Below are 20981 nucleotides of genomic sequence, written 5' to 3' on the forward strand. Positions count from 1 at the left end.
GTTCCTTGATCATTTTCATGAGTGTGGAGGGCAGCTACAGCCAAGAGGACCAACCTACATGCAACTCCTAATTTATCATACATAGGACTGCATCATCTCCTCCATGACTGCACAGTCATTAGAGTGAGACTCTTTTGGGGCAGCATCATCCGGGGGAGTTTGGAGCTGGGGTGCTGGGAATTCATTGGGATGGCAATTTGAGGAGGATTGCTAGAGTTTGGAGAGAAGAGATTGATAGGAGCAGCCATAGTAACATAATTCGAATTTGGTGGAGGGCCAAGCTGTGAAGGGTCAAATTTTGAAAGTTGGAACTAAGGGAAACCCTTTTGGGGTTTTTTTGGGTTTTCGGCAAGGAGCACTCTCCTAATTTTATAGAATTTTTTGGGCGCTATAGAGTGGGCAAATCAGGGGGTGAAGTCAAGCAACAATGCAGTTTTGGGGCAGCAACACAGTTTTTTTTTAGGAGCTTGCTATTATAGTTGTTGAGCTTTCTTGTATTCATCACCTGGTGCTTGTAGCTTGCCTTGTGCAAGCCCAGGTGCATTTTATCCAACTCATTTGTACCACAACAATATTATTAATAAAATCTTGGCCAGTTTGTGGATTTGGAGATATTTCTAGTTTATGTGTATGCATTTTTGAAATTTTTTGTGTTATTATCTTTGCATGACTTTGTTATCATTGTAAAATTTCCAATAGGAATATTACATTTTTTTTGAGGTGATTTTCATAATTGTGGAGCCATTGTTTTAGCAAAACTTGTGGAGGTTTTTTTGAATAAGGAATGAAAAGTTGATTTTGAAGGAGCAGTTAATTGTGTATGTGTGAAACAATTTTATGCTTTCGCTTTTTTTCTTTTAAGCTATTGTGTGATTGATGGTATGATCTGAAATCAATTTTTGCCATGAATTGACTTCAACAATTTATCTATTTAATTGAGAATCGAGATCATGAGGACAATAGTCACCCAGTGTTGGGTATTTTTTACATGGTATAGTGTTTGGAGGCCTATACATGTACATGGAGGTTGTGATCTTGATGAAGATAGAAAACCAATATTCCCTGGTCAAGGGTGGAGTGTCCTTCAAAATCAATGTGTGCAAAGGTAAATCCAACATTTCCTAGGCAGGTGCCAACCAAGCCAAGATATTTATTAGCTCAATTATGAAGTTTGTATTGCTCTTCTCGAGATAAAATCGACAAGGAGATGAATTGGTAAAATTAAAGGTATTTCTAGGGGGATGTACTAAAGAGTAGAAACACTAGTTCGATAAGCTTTTGCAAGCATACAAAGAAGTGTTCCAAGATCGTAAAGGGACACTATGTCAGAAGGAAGTGGAGCACAAGATACTTTCCTAACTATCCATTGCCAAACATAGGGTTGTATAGTGTCTGTACTAGAAGCAAATGAAGTAAATAAATAGTGGCAACAATTGTTTTAGTGGGGAGCCATGTGACCAAGCACATCATCTTGTGGATCACCTATTGTCATAGTGCTCAAGAAGGCTGGAACATGGAGAATGTGTATTGACCACCAAGCGATAATTAAGATCACTTTAAAGTAGTGTTGATAATATCCGTATCGGAAAAATATCGACGAGGGTCCAGAAAACATCTTATCGGCAATACCGGAAAAAATCTCGGCAAGCATAAAAAATGCATAATACATTCATTTTTTAGATTTTTAAACATATAAAGCAATAACAACATGAACTAAACACATTGGCACATAAATATGAAGAAAGCACTGATATATATGATGTCAAATAGAAATGATACATCAAACTTCAAAGGCGATACCAAATCTTGCTGATCCCTGATAATTGTCCAATCAAGCACTCAAACAAAATAACATCACATATCCTGCTGATCCCTGATAATTGTCCAATCAAGGACTCAAACAAAATAAAATCACACATATAAAAGTATTTCATCATCATGAGTTATAAACTTATATGTAGCAAAACAAATAAAACTAGCAGCTATCTATCTGAGACTAGTGGGCTATCCCTAGCAGCTATCTTTCTGTCTTGTTCAGCAATTGCTTCAAGAGCTTTTTGTATAGCCTCCGCAAGCATTACATCTGCATCATCTGCAGGGAGTCTAGCTAGATGGTATTTCAATCGCGTAGCCCCTCCTGACATCTTGGTCCCACACAATTTGCATGATATATATGCCCAATTTGCCCCACCAACAGGCTCCCCATACTCCCAAAATGGGTCCAAGGCTTTTGGCATATTTGACATTTGTAGTGAACTAATTCAAACCTAGGGCACAAAAAAAACAAAAAATTGGCATTAAACCCCCCAACACAAAAAATAATAAGTAATAACCACCTCATTTAAAAAAAATTACCACATTATTTGCATTTTGCAATGTGAATGGAAAATGGCAATAAGAGGGTGCATAAGAAAGTTGAAAAAAAATGAAGCTTGCTGTCCAAATATGGAGAAAACCCTTGTATTGGCTCATGGGCATGAAAATCATAGCAAATGGAAAAAAAACAAAGAAACAAAATGTTGGTAGACAAAGAGGCAAGCAAGCATAACCCTAAATCTATGAAAAAATCATTAACATAGGGGTTTTTAAGAACATACTTGTTAATGGAAGAAATGAAGTTTGTCTCACTATTCTTCAATCTTTGATCCACAAAAAAATCTTAGTTGGTGGTGATAATCAATGTTTGATCCTCAATCCCTCCTTGACAACCACCACAAAACTCTTCCCCTTCCTTCTCCAACACTCAGAAACAAAAATGAAGAAAAAAAAGACAAATGTCCATTTTTCTAGCCGCGGCATAGCCTGCCCGGCGATATTTTCTATCGTCTTGCGATATTTTGCCGAGATATCGGCGATATTATCATCACTGCTTTAAAGAATTTTTACCCACTACCTAGGATCAATGACTTGTTGGATCAATTATAACAAACTAGGTACTTCACCAAAACTAGATTTCAAATTTGGGATAACATCCACTGTGAGTCAAAGAAGAAAACACTTGGAAGAGTGTCCTCCTTCAAGACGAGGCAAAGCCTATACAAATGGTTTATAATGCCTTTTTGTTTTTTTAATACACTAGCTGCATTTATGCAATGGACGAAAATGTATTGCTCCCCTTTCTAGATTCATTTGTAATGGTGTACTTGGGATGATATTATGTTTAGCTCTGATTGGGAAGAGCATATCTCACATTCGATGTAGGCGTTAGATACTTTGAGAAAACATCTTTTATTGGCAAAGCTTAAGAAATGTGAGTTTTCAGTGTTAACAACAATTCCTGGTGTACCTAAGCCCTAGGGTATGGAACTTAGGATTGACCTTGCTAAGATGGAGGTCCTCATCAAATGGCTAGCTCCAAGCCATGCCACTAAAGTTAGAAGTTTTGTCTGAGCAACACAATACCTTTGGAAATTTATATTATCCTTTTTAGCTATCATTGCACCTACACCATTCTGTGGGATAACAATGAGTAGCAAAAGTTTGAAGTGGGGAAAGAATCAACATAAGGCTTTTGAAGAATTGAAATAAAAGTTTATTCATGCACTAATTCTTAGACTGCCTATTTTGTAAAATCTCTTCAAAGTGGAGATATATTCAAGTGGGTGTCATATGGGAATAGTCTTGATGTAAGGATGTAAGAAAATTTGCTATCGTTTTGATTTTTTTATTTGTAGCATTCTTGAACGACCCAAATATGACAAAGAACTGTATGCTCTTGTGCAAGTTGTTAAGAATGCAAGCACTATTTCATGGGTAAGGAAACCGTTATCCCACACCATGTTAAAAATATGCAACTGCGGTCAAATTCCACTTTGGACTACTCATTTGATGGATATGATGGTGACATTGAGTTCCTCTTTTTGAGAGGACCAAAATCGACCTAAAGATCTCCTTATTCGGACAAGCAGAAGTTGTTTTTTGATTTTGAGCACCCACTCATGGATATTGGATCAGGTTAGCTTCACCCTCATGCACACTTGGACTGGTCGGCCTTGTAATGACCGTAAATAAATTAAACAACTGCAGCTATTGTAAAGACTGAGAATAATTTTAAAGAGCTATTGTAAAGATTGTAAATGATTTTTTTTGAAATCAATGTGAACCTGTTCTAAAATTACACAAAATTTACTCTGAACAGCATAAGAAATTTTCATGAACCTGCTCTGAAATTTGACAAGAAATTTCATATATGAAATTGAATGATTTGATGAGAAGTACCTACCTGATTTCTTGCGAATGAAGAGACTTCAGATTTGCTTCAGCTTTCGCTCCCGTTACCAAAAGACTGAAACCACCCAGTGAAACTGAGCAGAACCTCGCTTACTCAGTCCAGTAAGCTTCTCCGCTGAAGCAGACTATTCCCCCGTGCCCAGAAACCTCAGAACAAGCAAGGCTCAATCGTTCCTCATGAACTCTGTGTAGCAAATTTTCTCCTCTTTCTCCTTTTTTTGGTTTTTCCCGGTCCCCCCTCAAAATTCTTTCTACCTCTATATGTAGCCTTCCTTGGCGGTGATCGTTCGCTGGTGGTGGTGACCGCTCTCTCCACCAACGATCCCACCGCTTCCAATCGTATTGACACCTTTTCCCTCTATGTACGTGAGTCATATTCCTTTAAAGGTGTATTTATCTTATATTTAGGATTTTTTGTTTGTTTGTTTAATTTAAATGCCTTAGGTTTATATTAAATACTTTATTTTGATTAATTTATCATTTTAATAATTTATTAATATTTAATATTCTAGGATATATAATTATATAACCATATGTAAAAATTAACTTAATTTTTACCTCTATTTCTTTATAGCCCTTTTAACTTTATACTTGTTTTTTAAAATTTATATCATTGGTATTTGCTCATTAATTACGAAGCATTAAGCAATATGCGTGTTGATGGGTGAAGGTAACTTCTATTTGAAGGTGTGTCATGATATTCAACATTTATAGTTAATTTTAGAATATAAATACTAGTGCAGCGCATGCGATACATGCATATGTAGCTGTCATATGCATGCATTGTATGCATGCTAATATTCTTGCGCTCTCTATATTAAAGATGGGTCATTATAGGCCTCAACATCAAATGGACATTGTTGGACACCCCTAGAAGCCTATAAATACAAGTGACCTAGAAGCTCATTTGGACGTTATCAACATCAAGCATCTTCTTCTCTTCTATCTGATTTGGTTTAGCACATTGGCGAAGGAAAAGGTCGTATGGAGGTCTGAAGTCTCAGATCCGAAGCTTGCACAAAATTAGGGTTTCTGCTCTGGAGGTTGGCATAGAACTAGGAAATTGTTGGAAAGCTTACTCAAGGAGAGTCAAGGATGATAGGAAGAGGAAGGATTCAAAAACACGGTGAAGGAGAACCTGCTGCATACATCCCTCATGACAAAAAGAAGAAGAAACGGAAAGGAGGTCCATCAAATTCAAGAAGGGAATATGTGAACATTGAATGCGACAATTGTCATAAAGGGCACTATGCTCAAGATTTCCCCAAAAAGAACAATGGACCACGTTATAATACTAGAAGCAACAACAACAGGTTCAATGTTCAAAGAAGGAGAGATGACCGAAGGAATAACGAAATGGGAGAAATTATAGAAGAAGAAGAGATGCTCCGAGTGACCATGAAGAAGATCGTCATCGACAAAAGAAGTCAAAATTCTCCAGGTATGAAAGTAATGTTGCGAATCATTCTGAATATATTCTTATTTTCGCTCTCACTAGTTCATCTACTCCGGATTCGTGGGATAGTTGGTTGGTTGATAGTGGGGCCACTCATCACTTCTCTGGTTACAAAGAAGTTCTCTCTAACTTGGTAGAGAGGGAGTCAAATTTGAAAATCATTCTTGGAGACAACTCTACTCATCCCGTTAAAGGTTTTGGATCCGTCAAATTTCATTTGAATTCTGGGGAATCTATTGTACTACATGATGTAATGTATGTGCTTGGGTTAAAGAAGAATTTGGTATCAATCTCCGCCTTGGAAGACAAAGGGATGAGGGTTGCCTTCATCAAGGGAAAAGTTATTACTTGGCCCATTGGATCACTTATGAAAGATGCATTCACTTTGGGAACAAGATATGAAAGACTCTACAAGGTCACTGGAAGACCACTACTAGCATTGGTTCATAATACAAATCATCTAAGCGAATTATGGCACCGAAGGTTGGCTCATCTTCATTATGATGCTCTTCCGAAATTGGAGAACTTGGTCTCAGGGATTCCAAAGGTTCAAGCTCAACATGATGGAGTATGTCTAGGATGTACTAGTGGAAAAATGACAAGGGGACCATTCCCCTCTAGTGAAAACAAGACCACTGACATCCTCCATCTCATTCATTCCGACATATGTGGACCGATGCCCGTGCACTCTATTAGTGGATATCTCTACTACATCACATTCATTGATGAATTTTCAAGGAAGACATGGATATACTTTTTGAAGCATAAGGATGAAGCCTTTGAAACATTTAAGGAGTTCAAAGCATTGGTTGAAAATCAAACAGGGAAGAAGATCAAAATATTCAGGTCCGATAATGGTGGAGAATACATGTCAAATGAATTCATTGACTTTTGCAAAAAGGAAGGTGTCAAGAAGGAAACAATTGTGCCATATACTCCCGAACAAAATGGTCTAGTTGAAAGGAAGAATAGGTCTATAGTAGAAGCCACTTGAGCGATGCTCCATGATCAAAAGTTGCCTAAATTTCTTTGGGTCGAAGCTTCACATGCTGCCATATATGTTCAAAACAGGGTGCCTCATCAAGATTTGGAAAACAAAACTCCCGAAGAAGTATTTACAGGTGTGAAGCCCGACATTAGTCATCTCCGCATATTTGGATGTCCCGTATATTTCCATGTGTCGAAGGACAAAAGGAGCAAATTGTAAGCAACAAGAAGAAAAGGTATGTTTGTTGGGCATTGTAAAAATTCTAAAGCATTTATAATATATATTCTTGGTCAAAGGAAGGTTGAAATTAGCAGGGTTGTTACATTCAATGAAGATGCCACTCTTGGAAAAGCAAGAGACCTTCCTCCGCCTCCTCCTCCCAAGAAGAGTGGTGATATGGATATCTTGGATGGCCCATCCGTGCCCGAATTCGAGATTGATATTGTTGATGATCCCATGGAGCCCATGGATCCCTTAGATTCTCCTCCTAGTAATCCTCCTACTAGGAAGAGACCACTTTGGCTCCGTGACACTCTTCAGGATGCTGATAGTCATGTGCCCGTTTGAAGATTGTTTAGAGAAAGGAAGAAGCCATGCAGGTACCAGGGATATGTTGTAGCCATGAGCACTATGATTCAAGCCGAACCTTCCACATTTGAAGAAGCTGTAAAGAACAAGTTTGGAAGATACTATGGTTGAGGAATATGAATCTATTATGAAGAATGATGTATGGGATGTTGTGCCGAGACCGAAGGATAAATCTGTGGTAACTTCGAAGTGGATATTCAAGATCAAGCATGGAATTGATGGAAGCATTGAAAAATACAAGGCGAGGTTCGTGGCTCGAGGATTCTCCCAGAAAGAGGGAGAAGATTATGATGATATATTTGCACCTGTGGCTCGATATACAACCATTCGTTCGATAGTTTCCCTTGCTGCAAGTCAAGGATGGACCCTTCATCAAATGGACATAAAGACCACATTCCTCCATGGCATGCTACAAGAAGAAGTATACATTGAACAACCACAGGGATTTGAAGTAGGAGATCGAAAGACACATGTTTGTAGATTGAAGAAGGCATTGTATGGTTTGAAGCAAGCCCTAAGAGCATGGTACGCTCGCATAAACAATTATTTGGTGAAGCTGGGATTCACAAGAAGCAATGTTGATCCCAACCTCTACTTCAAGGTAGTCCAAGGTATGCCGTTAATTTTGGTTTTATATGTTGACGATCTATTCCTGACAAGTAGTGAGCCTCTGATGATCGAGTGTAAGAAGGAGCTATCCTTTGTTTTGAGATGAAGGACCTTGGACTCATGCACTATTTTCTAGGTCTTGAGGTGTGGCAAAGGCTTGATGAGATTTTCCTTTCACAAGGAAAATACGTTGTGAAGCTGTTAGAAAGATTTGGAATGATAGAATGCAAGTCCCTACCCACATTGATGGATATGAACTTCAAGAAGTTATGTGGAGAAGCTGCAGGAACCGATTTGGCAAATCCATCCGAGTATAGACAGTTGATTGGGGCTCTGATGTTCCTTGTGAACACCCGTCCAGACATATGCTATGCAGTGAACACGTTGAGTCAATTCATGACCGAGCCTCTCCATGCACATTGGACCGTTGCCAAACACATTTTGAGATATTTGCAGGGGACAATTACACTTGGTTTGAGATACTCTGTCGGAGATGTTCGACTTCATGGATACACCAATGCTGACTGGGCGGGAAATGTTATCAACATAAAGAGTACATCAGGATGTTGTTTTAGTCTTGGATCTGCCATGATATCTTGGATGAGAAGGAAACAAAAGTCCGTAGCATTGAGTACCGCCGAGGCAGAGTATATTGCCACTAGCATGGCTAGCTGTGAAGCAATTTGGTTGAGGAAGCTCTTTGGAGAGCTATTTGAGCAAGTCCTAGACACTACAGTGATATATTGCGACAACAAGAGTGGGATCCGTCTGGTAGAGAATCTTGTGTTCCATGACAAGTCCAAGCACATAGAGATCCGATACCACTTCATTCGTGATATGGTACAAAGAGGAGCTGTTCGACTCCATCACATATCGACAGATGAGCAGATTGCAGATATTCTCACCAAGGCTTTGCCGAAAGGGAAGTTCTTGGTCTTCAGAGAGCAGCTTGGACTGATGGACGTGACCCCTCCTGATAAGGGGCATCACTGATCAAGGACACTGAGCCATACTCTTCCCCCCTGTTTGAGCTCCCGGGGGGAGGAATTGAGGTAGAGGGCTCTAGGGGTTGAGGGAACTCTGGACAATAGGGTATCACCCTTGTCTGTTACCCATAGGGTTGGAGTAGTAGCTCACCCTATCTTGGTCTTTGCAGAGTATACCCTAGTTGGCATTATACCGATAAGCTGGGCTTGTTGGTATTATCCCTCCCCAGTCTGGCCAACAAGTGAGGAGGCTTGGGGGCGTGAGATCCTTCCTTTTGGTAAGTAGGGTATCTTGCCCAAGCTAGGATTATGATGCAGGTGTTCTACCACATGACTCTTACGGGTCATTATTAGGAAGATCAGTGAGCAATAGGATGGGTTGAGTAGTAGCTCCCCTACATCACCTATTGCTCGATATGGGTTGACTTGTAGCTCCCCCATGATATTTCCGGGTCGTAGCCTGATGACATATTTCCGAGTAGTAGCTCGATGACAGATATTTCCGGGTAGTAGCCCATAGCCAAATATTTATGGGTAGTAGCCCATTGATAGAGATTTTGGGTTGTAGCCCGATGGAAAGAGGGTGGTAGCTTTTGCTCCCCATGATTCTTCTTCTTTAGATTTGAGAATGTTTCAACAAATAAGGTTGAGCATATTTCTACACATGATGACAAGATGACACATTGATCGGTGGACAGGTTTTACAGGTGGAATTCTCCCTAGTTGAGAGGGAGTGTCAAAAATATGCAACTGCGGTCAACTTCCACTTTGGACTAGTCATTTGATGGATACGATGGTGGCATTGAGTTCCTCTTTTCGAGAGGACCAAAATCGACATAAAGATCACCTCGTTTAGATGAGTAGAAGCTGGTTTTTGATTTTGTGCACCCACTCATGGATATTGGATCAGGTCAGCTTCACCCTTAGGCACACTCGAACAGGTCAACCGCAACATCAAATGGACGTTGTTGGACACCCCTAGAAGCCTATAAATACAAGTGACCTAGAAGCTCATTTGGACATTATCAACATCAAGCATCTTCTCTTCTATCTAATTTGGTTTGACACATTGGCGAAGGAAAAGGTCGTACAGAGGTCCGAAGTCTCAGATCCGAAGCTCGCACAAAATTAGGGTTTTTGCTCTGGACGTTGGCACAAAACTAGGAAATTTTGTCCCTGGACGCACGCATGCTATAGGCAAGACAACGTCCAGGAAGCTATAGACACTCACATGCTAACTTGAAGGGAGCGTCTAGGGGTTTGACTATAGTTGACCATCATCCGAAGTTTTCTGAAGCTGTCTGAAGTCTGAATCAAGTTGTCTCTGATATATTCTGCCACTGTAAACTGGTTTCTGAAGTTGTTGGGTTGTATTGTTGATCATATTGTATCGGGCTGTTTGTACTCTCTGCTGAACATTTTATGACAATCTAATAGAGGAAGAATTTCAAAAGGTTTGCCCCCTAGTGGGGTTTTTCCCTATTCTTTGACCAAATCTAGTGTCTCTTATTGATGTGTTGATTGTCTTCTTTGTCATTCAATATATTGTTCTATCTTCAATGACTGTTGATGAATGGAAAGACTAATTGTAATTGAAAATATTGCTAATTGAAGTTTGGAATTGGGCTAAAGTAATTGACTCGGCATAGAACAATATGAAAATTTAACACACCAATCATTGGCCTCTGCAATATTTATAGGCCTAGGATAAACTTCAACAAGCAAGATGCTATCAAATAGATGGGACTTTTGCACCAATTTTAGCTCATAATCAAGTATATGAAGGCAAGTACTAATAAATTGGTAGACATGTTGTCAAGGTAACCCACATCCAAGAATACAAATTTGGCTACTCATATGCACTTGGAGCCTTTCATTCATGATGCATACAAAGAAGAATACACAAAAGATGAGAATTTCAAGAAGATATTTTAGTAGTTGTTGTTGTAACCATCCTGAAAACAAATGTAATTTTCCCTCAAGGGCAACCATTGAGCACTATATATAATGGAAGCATTATTGGATAACACCCTATGTCTATAATAGGCCCATGCTCCCATTTACTCCCTCCAACATGAGCTTGACCAAATTATGAAAGTATATGTGTCGGGAAGGAACAATAATAGGCTGCATGGTGTCCCTTTGCATTGTATTACCCACCACCAGTGGGTGACCCCATAGGAGAATTTTTCTCCTAGATTTGTCTTCAGCCAACATCTAACGACCCTCAACAGCCACCAGTGTAACCAATATATCGTGTCAGTTGATCTCCGCTCCCTGAGACAATCATACGTCCCTTCGCCCATCTGTCTAGAGCGTATCTTTGAAGGTGGGCCATCCAATCTTGAAGGTATGTTTTTCATTCTGCAATCAGGTGCTTATGCTTGTTTCTCCTTGGGCATATTGGGTATGGATTATTGGGTGACTTGGAAGAAGGAAGGATTTTGACTATAGTCTTGTTCCCTCACTTTAAATGGCAGGTTAATCCTCAACCCTAGTCCTGTAGGATCTCCCTTATTGGCTTATAACTTCAAGATGAGCACTACTTGGAAACCCTGATTTTGGTAGTGCAGTCCCATTTTATCACTTCATATTTTCCACTCCCCTCTGCACATTACATGCCCAATTTTTCCATCTTCCCTCTCTGGGTCCATGTGACCATTGGGTCCGCAAGGCTCTAATTCTTCTCCTCCCCTTGTCCACATGTTTGGGTCGAGCCTAGAATGTTGCACTGGAGGTTGATGTAGCTCATAAAAGAAGATTGAAAGAATATCATGGCCACAAACAAAATAAAAGGATATCACAAAATGCAAAAGATGGCCGAGACATCAAAAATAGCCCGTGGGAAAAGCCAAACATGAGCTCTAGCCCCTTCATTATGCCCATCACCTTGGTTCTTAGGGCCCCATGTTAAGTTATGGTATGTTCTATGCTTATAACAATTTACTTCTTTTCCTTATTATATTCCACAGATTAGCAATCACATATACATAAAGTAAAGTGCAGATAGAACATTAAACGATCGACAGAAAACAAGCCAAGACAAGAGACACAAGATGTGGCGGCTAGCCAGGGACAAACCCCACAATGTGTGGGGAAACCCTTTGATCAAATCTTCTTTTATCTTCAATAATTCAATAGAGAGAAATAGTACAATAAATCTGATTCATATCAGCAGTAGCAAACCCTAGATTAGCAACATCAGCATTAGCGGCTTCATTATCAAACTAGGGCAGACGATATCTCAGAAACTGACCGTCGGATCGGCTTGATTCCACCACCAAAAGTTACGGCTTCCAGAGGAGGTTTAGATGAACCTATAGCACCGTTTAGATGAGGAGATCTTTTAGTCCACGTAGGTCAATCTTTACTTCTGCAGTTGCAGCTTCAGTTTCGGTAGTTTCCGGCTTCAAACTAGGGCAGTCGATATCTTGCAAACCGTCCATTGGATTGACTTGATTCCACCACCAAAAGTTGCGGCTTTCAGAGGAGGTTCAGATTAACCTACAATGCAGTTCAGATGAGGAGATCTTCTAGTCCATGCAGGTCAAACTTTACTTCTGTAGTTGCAGCGTCAGTTTCGGTAGCTTTCGGCTTCAAATGTGTGAGGGAGAGACCCTTTTCTACGCAGTAGAGAAGAGACTCTTTTCTGCGTAGTAGAGAGAGAGAGATGTGATGAGATGAGTGAGTCCAAATGAGGAAAAGTCCTCTTGTATTATACACAACATTGGTGTTTGAATAGATGCGACTGTTGGGCTTCTGAGCCTACATGAGTTGTAGGTCGACTTGATAATAATTCCATAATCAAAATAAATTCATATCTCCATGAATACTTATTGGAATCGGATGATCTTTATATCAATCTCTCGACGAGAGGAATCTAATAAAAATATTATCAACCATGAATAAGATGACCCACATGAAGTTTTGCCCTAGTTGCCAATTTTAACACTCCCTCTCAACTAGGGAGAACTTCATCTGCAATCTGTCTATCGGTCGTTACTATTCATCCATCAAATGCACTGCCTTGTACAGCCTGTCCCTTGCCTTGCTTTGCTTTATTCTGCGTGTTCTGCTTTGTCTTGTTCTACCCTGTACTAATCTGTATTGTTCTGCTCTGCTCTTGCATTGTTCTGTTCTGCTCTGCTTTTGTCCAAATTATGAAGAAGAAGAAATGATCGAGGATGTATCATACTGACTCAAAGTCAGTCTCAGAGTATGTACCACTGGTCCCAGACCAGTCTCAACCAACCCGAAGTCAGTGTCATAGTATGGTACAACTCCACTGGTCCCAGACCAGTATCATCCTCCACTGACTCAAAGTCAGTCTCAAAGTGCGTACCACTGGTCCTAGACCAGTCTCAACCGACCCGAAGTCAGCTTCATAGTAGGTACCACTCCTACCACTGGTCCCAGACCAGTATCGCAGTGTCAGAGAGTGTACCACTGGTCCCAGACCAGTCTCAACTGACCCGAAGTCAGCGTCATAGTATGTACCACTCTCACTGGTCCCAGACTAGTACTGCACTAACATAAAGTCAGTCTCAGAGTATGTACCACTGGTCCTAGACCAGTCTCAACCAACCCGAAGTCAGCATCATAGTATGGTACAACTCCTACCACTAGTCCCAGACCAGTATCATTGATCCCAGATCAATGGAGGTCATCCTAGCGTAGGGAGTACGGTAGATACAACGATGCATCCATCAGTACTACTATGGTCCCTAACTTCATTTCCCTGCTCATTGATCAGATGAGAGGTACTTCCCATTCACAGACTACATGGGTAGGATGCCTCGACAGGAGAACTAATCAATCCTGTCCTCACAAGAGAACACATCAATCCTGCTACAATCGCCATGGAGAACACATCAATCCAGGCCGCCATGGAAAACACATCAATCCAGGCCTCACAGGAGAACACATCAATCCTGCTACAATCGCCAGGGAGAACACATCAATCCAGGCCTCACAGGAGAACACATCAATCCTGCTACATAGGAGAGTGAATCATCCTGTTCCACAAGAGAGCGAATCATCTTGTCCCACAAGAGAGCGAATCATCTTGTTTCAGTGCGCACCACCAGGGGATGGTGAGTCACCTTGTGGTCGTATGTTGCTCCAGTAAGAACCGCAAGCCCTTAGAGCTCCCACAGCTCGATGTATGCAACATGTAGGACCCTTGTACAAGGGTTTCTTGACGACTCCAAGTCGTTTGGGAAAATTACAGATTAGATCTTTCCTCGGGGCTTTGACAAGGTGTATCGACCTGTACATCATCTTGATGCGATGGAGCCTACTTGCTCATCGACTTACCATATCCCAGATGATGTCTATTTGCTAGAGCAATCGACGAATTCGGGATTCTTCAATAATTGAATCCCACCTTTGGTTGTTACAGAGAATCACAGTGGTATGTGTTCAAACAGCTCACTGAAGAGCTTCCCCAACCAGGTAGCCTCACAGGAGGCCATGCTAGCAGCAGTATATTCTGCTTCGGCGGTGCTCAAAGCCACCGACTTCTGCTTCCTGCTCATCCAGGATATCAAAGTAGATACCAAGGTGAAACAGCACCCGGAAGTGCTCTTACGATCCACCACACTGCCTGCCCAATCAGCATAAGTATATCCAAGTAGTCTCACATCTCCGACAGTGTATCTTAACCCATTAGTAATTGTGCCACGAAGATATCTCAGAAGATTCTTGGCATCGATCCAGTGAGGCTCAACCAAATATGAGCTCACAATGCTAATTGCAAAACATATGTTCGGACGGAGGTTCACCAAGAACATCAATGCGAATGAGTTTATTAAACTCAAAGGCATTTCCCAAATCTGGTCCGACATTACTAACTGTTAAGATTAGGTATGTTCTATGCTAGAGCAATTTATTTAAATTTTCACAGTTAGCAATCACATCAGCATTATGATAAACTGTAGATAGAACATAAATATAAAACGCAGAAGACAAGCCAAGGCAAGAGGACACAAGATATGGCGCGAGCCAGGGACAAACCCCACAATGTGTGGGGAAACCCTTTGATCAAATCTTCTTTTATCTTCAAAGTTCAGTAGAGAAAGAGAGAGAGAGAGATAGTACAATTACAATAGAAGTCAACACTTTGACTTGTCTGGATCTAAGCATAGATCATCTCGTATAACAATGATATCAGTTGAAGACATTCTGCTTCAACTGATTCTCCAAGGTGGCTCCTTCCCCTGTCATCATGCTGCATTTGATTCTCTGCTGTACCACTGCATGCAACACCATGCTGCACTAATCATGATTATCATCATGCTGCCCATGTCCATGATCTTATCCATCATCATGCTGCCCATGTCCATGGTCTTATCCATCATCATGCTGTCCATGTCCATGATCTTATCCATCATCATGCTGTTGGGATTATCATCCTTGCTGCACCTCTGAGATACCTGTTCATATCAAGAATACTAGATCTGAATACTGTGACGACTATTTCCATTGTATGTCTCCTTTTACATGTATGCTGAGAAGCTCTTGATCAATATAAAACCTACTTCATCATTATGGTTATGACAGTAACACATATATCTGTGAGACTCGTAATTTTCATTGTGCAACCTGAGTTATGTTTTTCATTGCTTCTAAACTATCACAGGGACACCACCGAGTTTTACCTTGATTGATTGCGTCTTCGTTCTAGCGGCCTCATTACCTTACTGCGGTGACCTATAGTTCCCTGCAGCTCTTCCTTATCACTGCGGCTACCCTGCATCTTCATATACATGACTGTAGCTTCTTCATTTCCAGCGGCTTCGTCGTTTTCACTTGACTGTGGCTGTCACGGTTATAATTTCCGTATATAGCATATATATGTATAATGGCCATACCTATTCCCGACATAGAATTCCCATACTTGTATAGCGTATATATATAGTGTATATGTGACATTCACTGACTGTATGTAACTTCGGTTCTTCTTCAGCGGTTCCATATACCTGACTACAGCTTGGCTTCATATGCCTTGGCTCTTTTCGGCCCACATATCTATGGCTCCTTAATCCCTATTGTCTGCGGCTGATCTTTATTCCCTTTTGTGACTACAGCTCCACGCCTTAGTTGCGGCTTTGCCTCCTCGTGACCACGGTTATGACTGCGGCATGTGTACGGCATCACGTTGACTATCTCTGCCACTTCATGCACAAAATAAATGCACATTTATGCCTCTTCTGCTCTTACTTGTAAAGAAAATAAAACTTTCTTATCTTCCTACGATTCCACATGTTGATGACCATCACCTCACACCTTCATACTCCAATGGGCATGTGCCTCGAAAAGTTCCAAAATATTTGACAATATAAGACCAGTTATCCGAAGTATACATGCACTCCCACCGCTATCAGAAAGATGGCATACAGGCCGAAGAATATGAAAGAGTGAACCAGAATAGATATACCACTTGTATGAAAGTTGTTGCTGAACTCCACGGTACGACTGCTCCCAGGAAGCTGAAACAAGAGCCCCGACGTCAACAATACGAATAACAACACTCCGATAAGAACAGGCCCCCAGTCTGCTATTTCTCTAATTGAACCCCTGTGCAGTGAAATCGAACAGACCCAGAAGTATATTGATAGGACCAGTAGTCCTCAATTCTACGCGTATAGATGACAGTGTATAGAGTTCATTGTTGTGCGTAGTTGCTCCATTGTCAACATTCATTGCTATGCATTAGAACTAGGGCATCATAGGCCAGCAAATATTCTCATGGTGTCTCTCTCCTACTCCAGAAACCCAAGACGTGGATAGGAGGAGATCACCTCAAGAATGTGTGTGTATAAATGATATCAAATCCTCATCTATTTATACCAAAACAAGGATGATGAATAGACACGTCGGTTGGGCTTCTAGAGCCTACATAAGAGCTGGTCGGCTTGACTATAATTACATAAACAAAATAAATTCATATCTCCATAAATACTTATCGGAATCGGATGATCTTTGGATCAATCCTACACCTCTCGACGAGAGGGATCCAATAAAAATATTAGCTGCCATAAATAAGCCGACCCACATGGAGTTTGGCCCTAGTTGCCAATTTAACACTCCCTCTCAACTAGGGAGAACTCCATCCGCTGATCCATGTGTACGACTGTACTATCTCTGCCATCAGTGCCCTGCACTGTTCTGCCCAACTCTGCTCAGCCCTGCTGGCTCTGCTCTACTCTGCTCAGCTCTGCTGGCTCTGCTCTGCTCTGCTCTTGCTCAGCTCTGCTGGCTCTGCTTTGCTCTGCTGGCTCTGCTCTGCTCAGCTCAACTCTGCTCAGCTCAGCTCTGCTAGCTTTGCTTTGCTAGCTCTGCTCTGCTCTGCTCATCTCCGCTGAACTATGAAGAAGAAGAATTGATCGAGAATGAGTCATATCATTCTCCACTGACCTGAAGTCAGTCTCAGAGTGCATACCACTAGTCCCAGACCAGTCTCAACTGACCCGAAGTCAGCTTCATAGTAAGTACCACTCCTACCACTGGTCCCAGACCAGTATCGCAGTCTCAGAGAGTGTACCACTGGTCCCAGACCAGTCTCAACCGACCCGAAGTCAGCGTCATAGTATGTACCACTCTCACTGGTCCCAGACCAGTACTGCACTGACACGAAGTCAGTCTCGAAGTATGTACCACTGGTCCCAGACCAGTCTCAGCCGACCTGAAGTCAGCGTCATAGCATGTACAACTCCTACCACTGGTCCCAGACCAGTATCATTGATCCCAGATCAATGGAGGACATCCTAGCGTAGGGAGTACGGTAGATACAACGATGCGTCCATCGGTATTACTATGGTCCCTAACTTCATTTCCCTGCTCATTGATCAGATGAGAGGTACTTCCCATGAGTCCCAGACTGCATGGGTAGGAAGCCTCGACAGGAGAACTTAATCAATCCTGTCCTCACAGGAGAACACATCAATCCTGCTACAATCGCCATGGAGAACACATCAATCCAGGCTGCCATGGAGAACACATCAATCTAGGCCTCACAGGAGAACTAATCATCCTGCTACACAAGAGAGCGAATCATCTTGTTTCAGTGCGCACCACCAGGGGAGGGTGAGTCACCCTGTGGTCGTATGTTGCTCCAATAGAACTGCAAGCCCCCAAAGCTCCTAGAGCTCAATGTATGCAGCATGCAGGACCCTTTTACAAAGGTCTCTCGACAACTCCAAGTCGTTCGGGAAAATCACAAATTTGATCTTTCCTCAGGGCTCTGTCCTGTACATCATCTCAGTGTGATGGAGCCTCCTTGATCATCGACTTACCATATCCCAGATAAGGCAGTAATTGATGTCTATCTGCTGGAGCAATTGTCAAATACGGGATTCCTCAATAATCGAATCCCATCTCTGGTTGTCACAGAGATTCACAGTGGTATTCATCATGTGTACGAACAGATCACTGAAGAGCTTCATCAACCAGACTGCCTCACAGAAGGCCATACTATCAGCAATGTATTCTGCCTTGGTGGTGCTCAGAGTCACCGACTTTTGCTTCCTGCTCATCCAGGATATCAAGGCAGATTCCAAACAGCACTGAGAAGTGCTCTAGTGATCCTCCATACTTCCTGCCCACTCATCATTCGAATAATCATGTGGTTTCATATTTCCGGCAGTGTATCTCAATTCTTGAGAGATTGTGCCCTAAAGATATCTTAGAAGATTCTTGGCACCAATCTAGTGAGGCTCAACCAAATATGAGCTCACCATGCTAACTGCAACACAGATGTCCGGACGGAGGTTCTCCAAGAACATCAACACGAATGAGTTTATGAAACTCAGAGGCATTTCCCATATCTGGTCCGACATTATTACCATATAACTTCTGAAAGTTATGATCCTCGAGGTAGTCACAAGCTTGCATCTTATCTTCCCACATTCAGAATCCAACTCCCTCTGTCTGCACCTGTCAGACATAGGTGCCGGTACGAGAGGTTTATCATCCACAACCTTCGAGTAATGGTTTGGATCGGTTTCACTCCTAGTGAATCTCAACTGCATTAGACAGCTATCAATCCTCTCATATTATGCCTGAGGTGTTTTTCTTCAAGCCATAGAGGGCTTTCTTCCATCTGTATACATGAGATTCCTTGATCATGATTCTCAAACTCCTCGGGTTGTTCCAAACCTGTGAACCTGCTGTATGAGGGGAATGGTACCCTTATAATATTTTCCTTTGGTACATTTCAGGCATGTACCTTCATGCTTCCTTTTAAATTCAGGCATCCTAGTCACCATTTGACTCACAGACCTCTAGAGCTGAGTCAATGGACATGGTCCCCAGTGGACTTCTTGCAACTTGATACAACCCTGAACTCAAAAACATCTTTAAAAGATCTATTTTCAAACACGTACCTTTCCATCGATAAGTGCCACCCTGCAACCTTTGACTTCCATTTCCGAGATGGGCATTAGGTTCGATCAGGTACATAAAAGAGATTTTGGGGTTCCTTGCTTTCGTGGAAGAGTCGACCATTTCCTTGATGACCTGCATTACCAGTCATTCTTTTGATCATGGAAGATGTCCCAGGAATGATTGTTATCTTCATCAAGAGATGTGTCTCTGCCATTCGGACACTCCTTCGCATAACGGTCGAACTTATTTCAACAATGCATCCGCCTTTCCTTCCACCCTTAGATCCGAACTTCCTAATGAAGTGATCTTAAGATGGACCATCAAAATCTTCCGCTGCGCCATTCTGATAACATTCTTTGCTTTGAATTCACCCTCGATGAATTATGAGGAACCCATTGATCCTTCTGTCTTGTCCCAACTGTCTTCGGTGATTGCTATTTCACTCTTGCTTGGGCATTGTCTTCACCTCAGCTTTGATACCATGTTAAGATTAGGTATGTTCTATGCTAGAGCAATTTATTTAAATTTTCACAGTTAGCAATCACATCAGCATTATGATAAACTGCAGATAGAACATAAATATAAAACGCAGAAGACAAGCCAAGGCAAGAGGACACAAGATATGGCGCGAGCCAGGGACAAACCCCACAATGTGTGGGGAAACCCTTTGATCAAATCTTATTTTATCTTCAAATTTCAGCAGAGAAAGAGAGAGAGAGAGAGATAGTACAATTACAACAGAAGTCAACACTTTGACTTGTCTGGACTAAGCATAGATCATCTCGTATAACAATGATATCAGTTGAAGACATTCTGCTTCAACTGATTCTCCAAGGTGGCTCCTTCCCCTGTCATCATGCTGCATTTGATTCTCCGCTGTACCACTGCATGCAGCACCATGCTGCACTAATCATGATTATCATCATGCTGCCCATGTCCATGATCTTATCCATCATCATGCTGCCCATGTCCATGGTCTTATCCATCATCATGCTATCCATGTCCATGGTCTTATCCATCATCATGCTGTTGGGATTATCATCCTTGCTGCACCTCTGAGATACCTGTTCATATCAAGAATACTAGATCTGAATACTGTGACGACTATTTCCACTGTATGTCTCCTTTTACATGTATGCTGAGAAGCTCTTGATCAATATAAAACCTACTTCATCATTATGGTTATGACAGTAACACATACATCTGTGAGACTCGTAATTTTCATTGTGCAACCTGAGTTATGTTTTTCATTGCTTCTAAACTATCACAGGGACACCACCGAGTTTTACCTTGATTGATTGCGGCTTCGTTCCAGCGGCCTCATTACCTTACTGCGGTGACCTATAGTTCCCTGCAGCTCTTCCTTATTACTGCGGCTACCCTGCGTCTTCATATACATGACTGTAGCTTCTTCATTTCCAGCGGCTTCGTCGTTTTCACTTGACTGCGGCTGTCACGGTTATAATTTCCGTATATAGCATATATATGTATAATGGCCATACCTATTCCCGACTTCACATAGAATTCCCATACTTGTATAGCGTATATATATAGTGTATATGTGACCTTCACTGACTGTATGTAACTTCGGTTCTTCTTCAGCGGTTCCATATACTTGACTACAGCTTGGCTTCATATGCCTTGGCTCTTTTCGGCCCACATATCTATGGCTTCTTAATCCCTATTGTCTGCGGCTGATCTTTATTCCCTTTTGTGACTACAACTCCACGCCTTAGTT

The 20981-nt window shown here is 41.5% G+C and overlaps 2 protein-coding genes across 2 annotated transcripts in view; one reads left to right on the forward strand and one right to left on the reverse strand.

The window, feature by feature from the left end:
- Nucleotides 1-20981, forward strand: part of CYP77A5P (cytochrome P450, family 77, subfamily A, polypeptide 5) — a 147548-nt gene that overhangs the window by 91149 nt on the left and 35418 nt on the right. The gene's annotated exons all lie outside the window — the stretch shown is intronic.
- Nucleotides 16092-20879, reverse strand: LOC149265007 (uncharacterized). Its single transcript, XM_089378807.1, has 3 exons — nucleotides 20820-20879; nucleotides 20576-20693; nucleotides 16092-16487 (listed from the first exon to the last, which is right to left on the reverse strand). The coding sequence occupies exons 1-3, from the start codon at nucleotides 20877-20879 to the stop codon at nucleotides 16207-16209; spliced, it is 459 nt and encodes a 152-aa protein (XP_089234933.1). The 3' UTR covers nucleotides 16092-16206.

This window comes from Pinus tabuliformis, chromosome 6 (assembly GCF_031772625.1).
Source record: "Pinus tabuliformis cultivar Carrire ecotype Pingquan chromosome 6, CPIR1, whole genome shotgun sequence".
In the NCBI taxonomy this organism is placed as follows: domain Eukaryota; kingdom Viridiplantae; phylum Streptophyta; class Pinopsida; order Pinales; family Pinaceae; genus Pinus; species Pinus tabuliformis.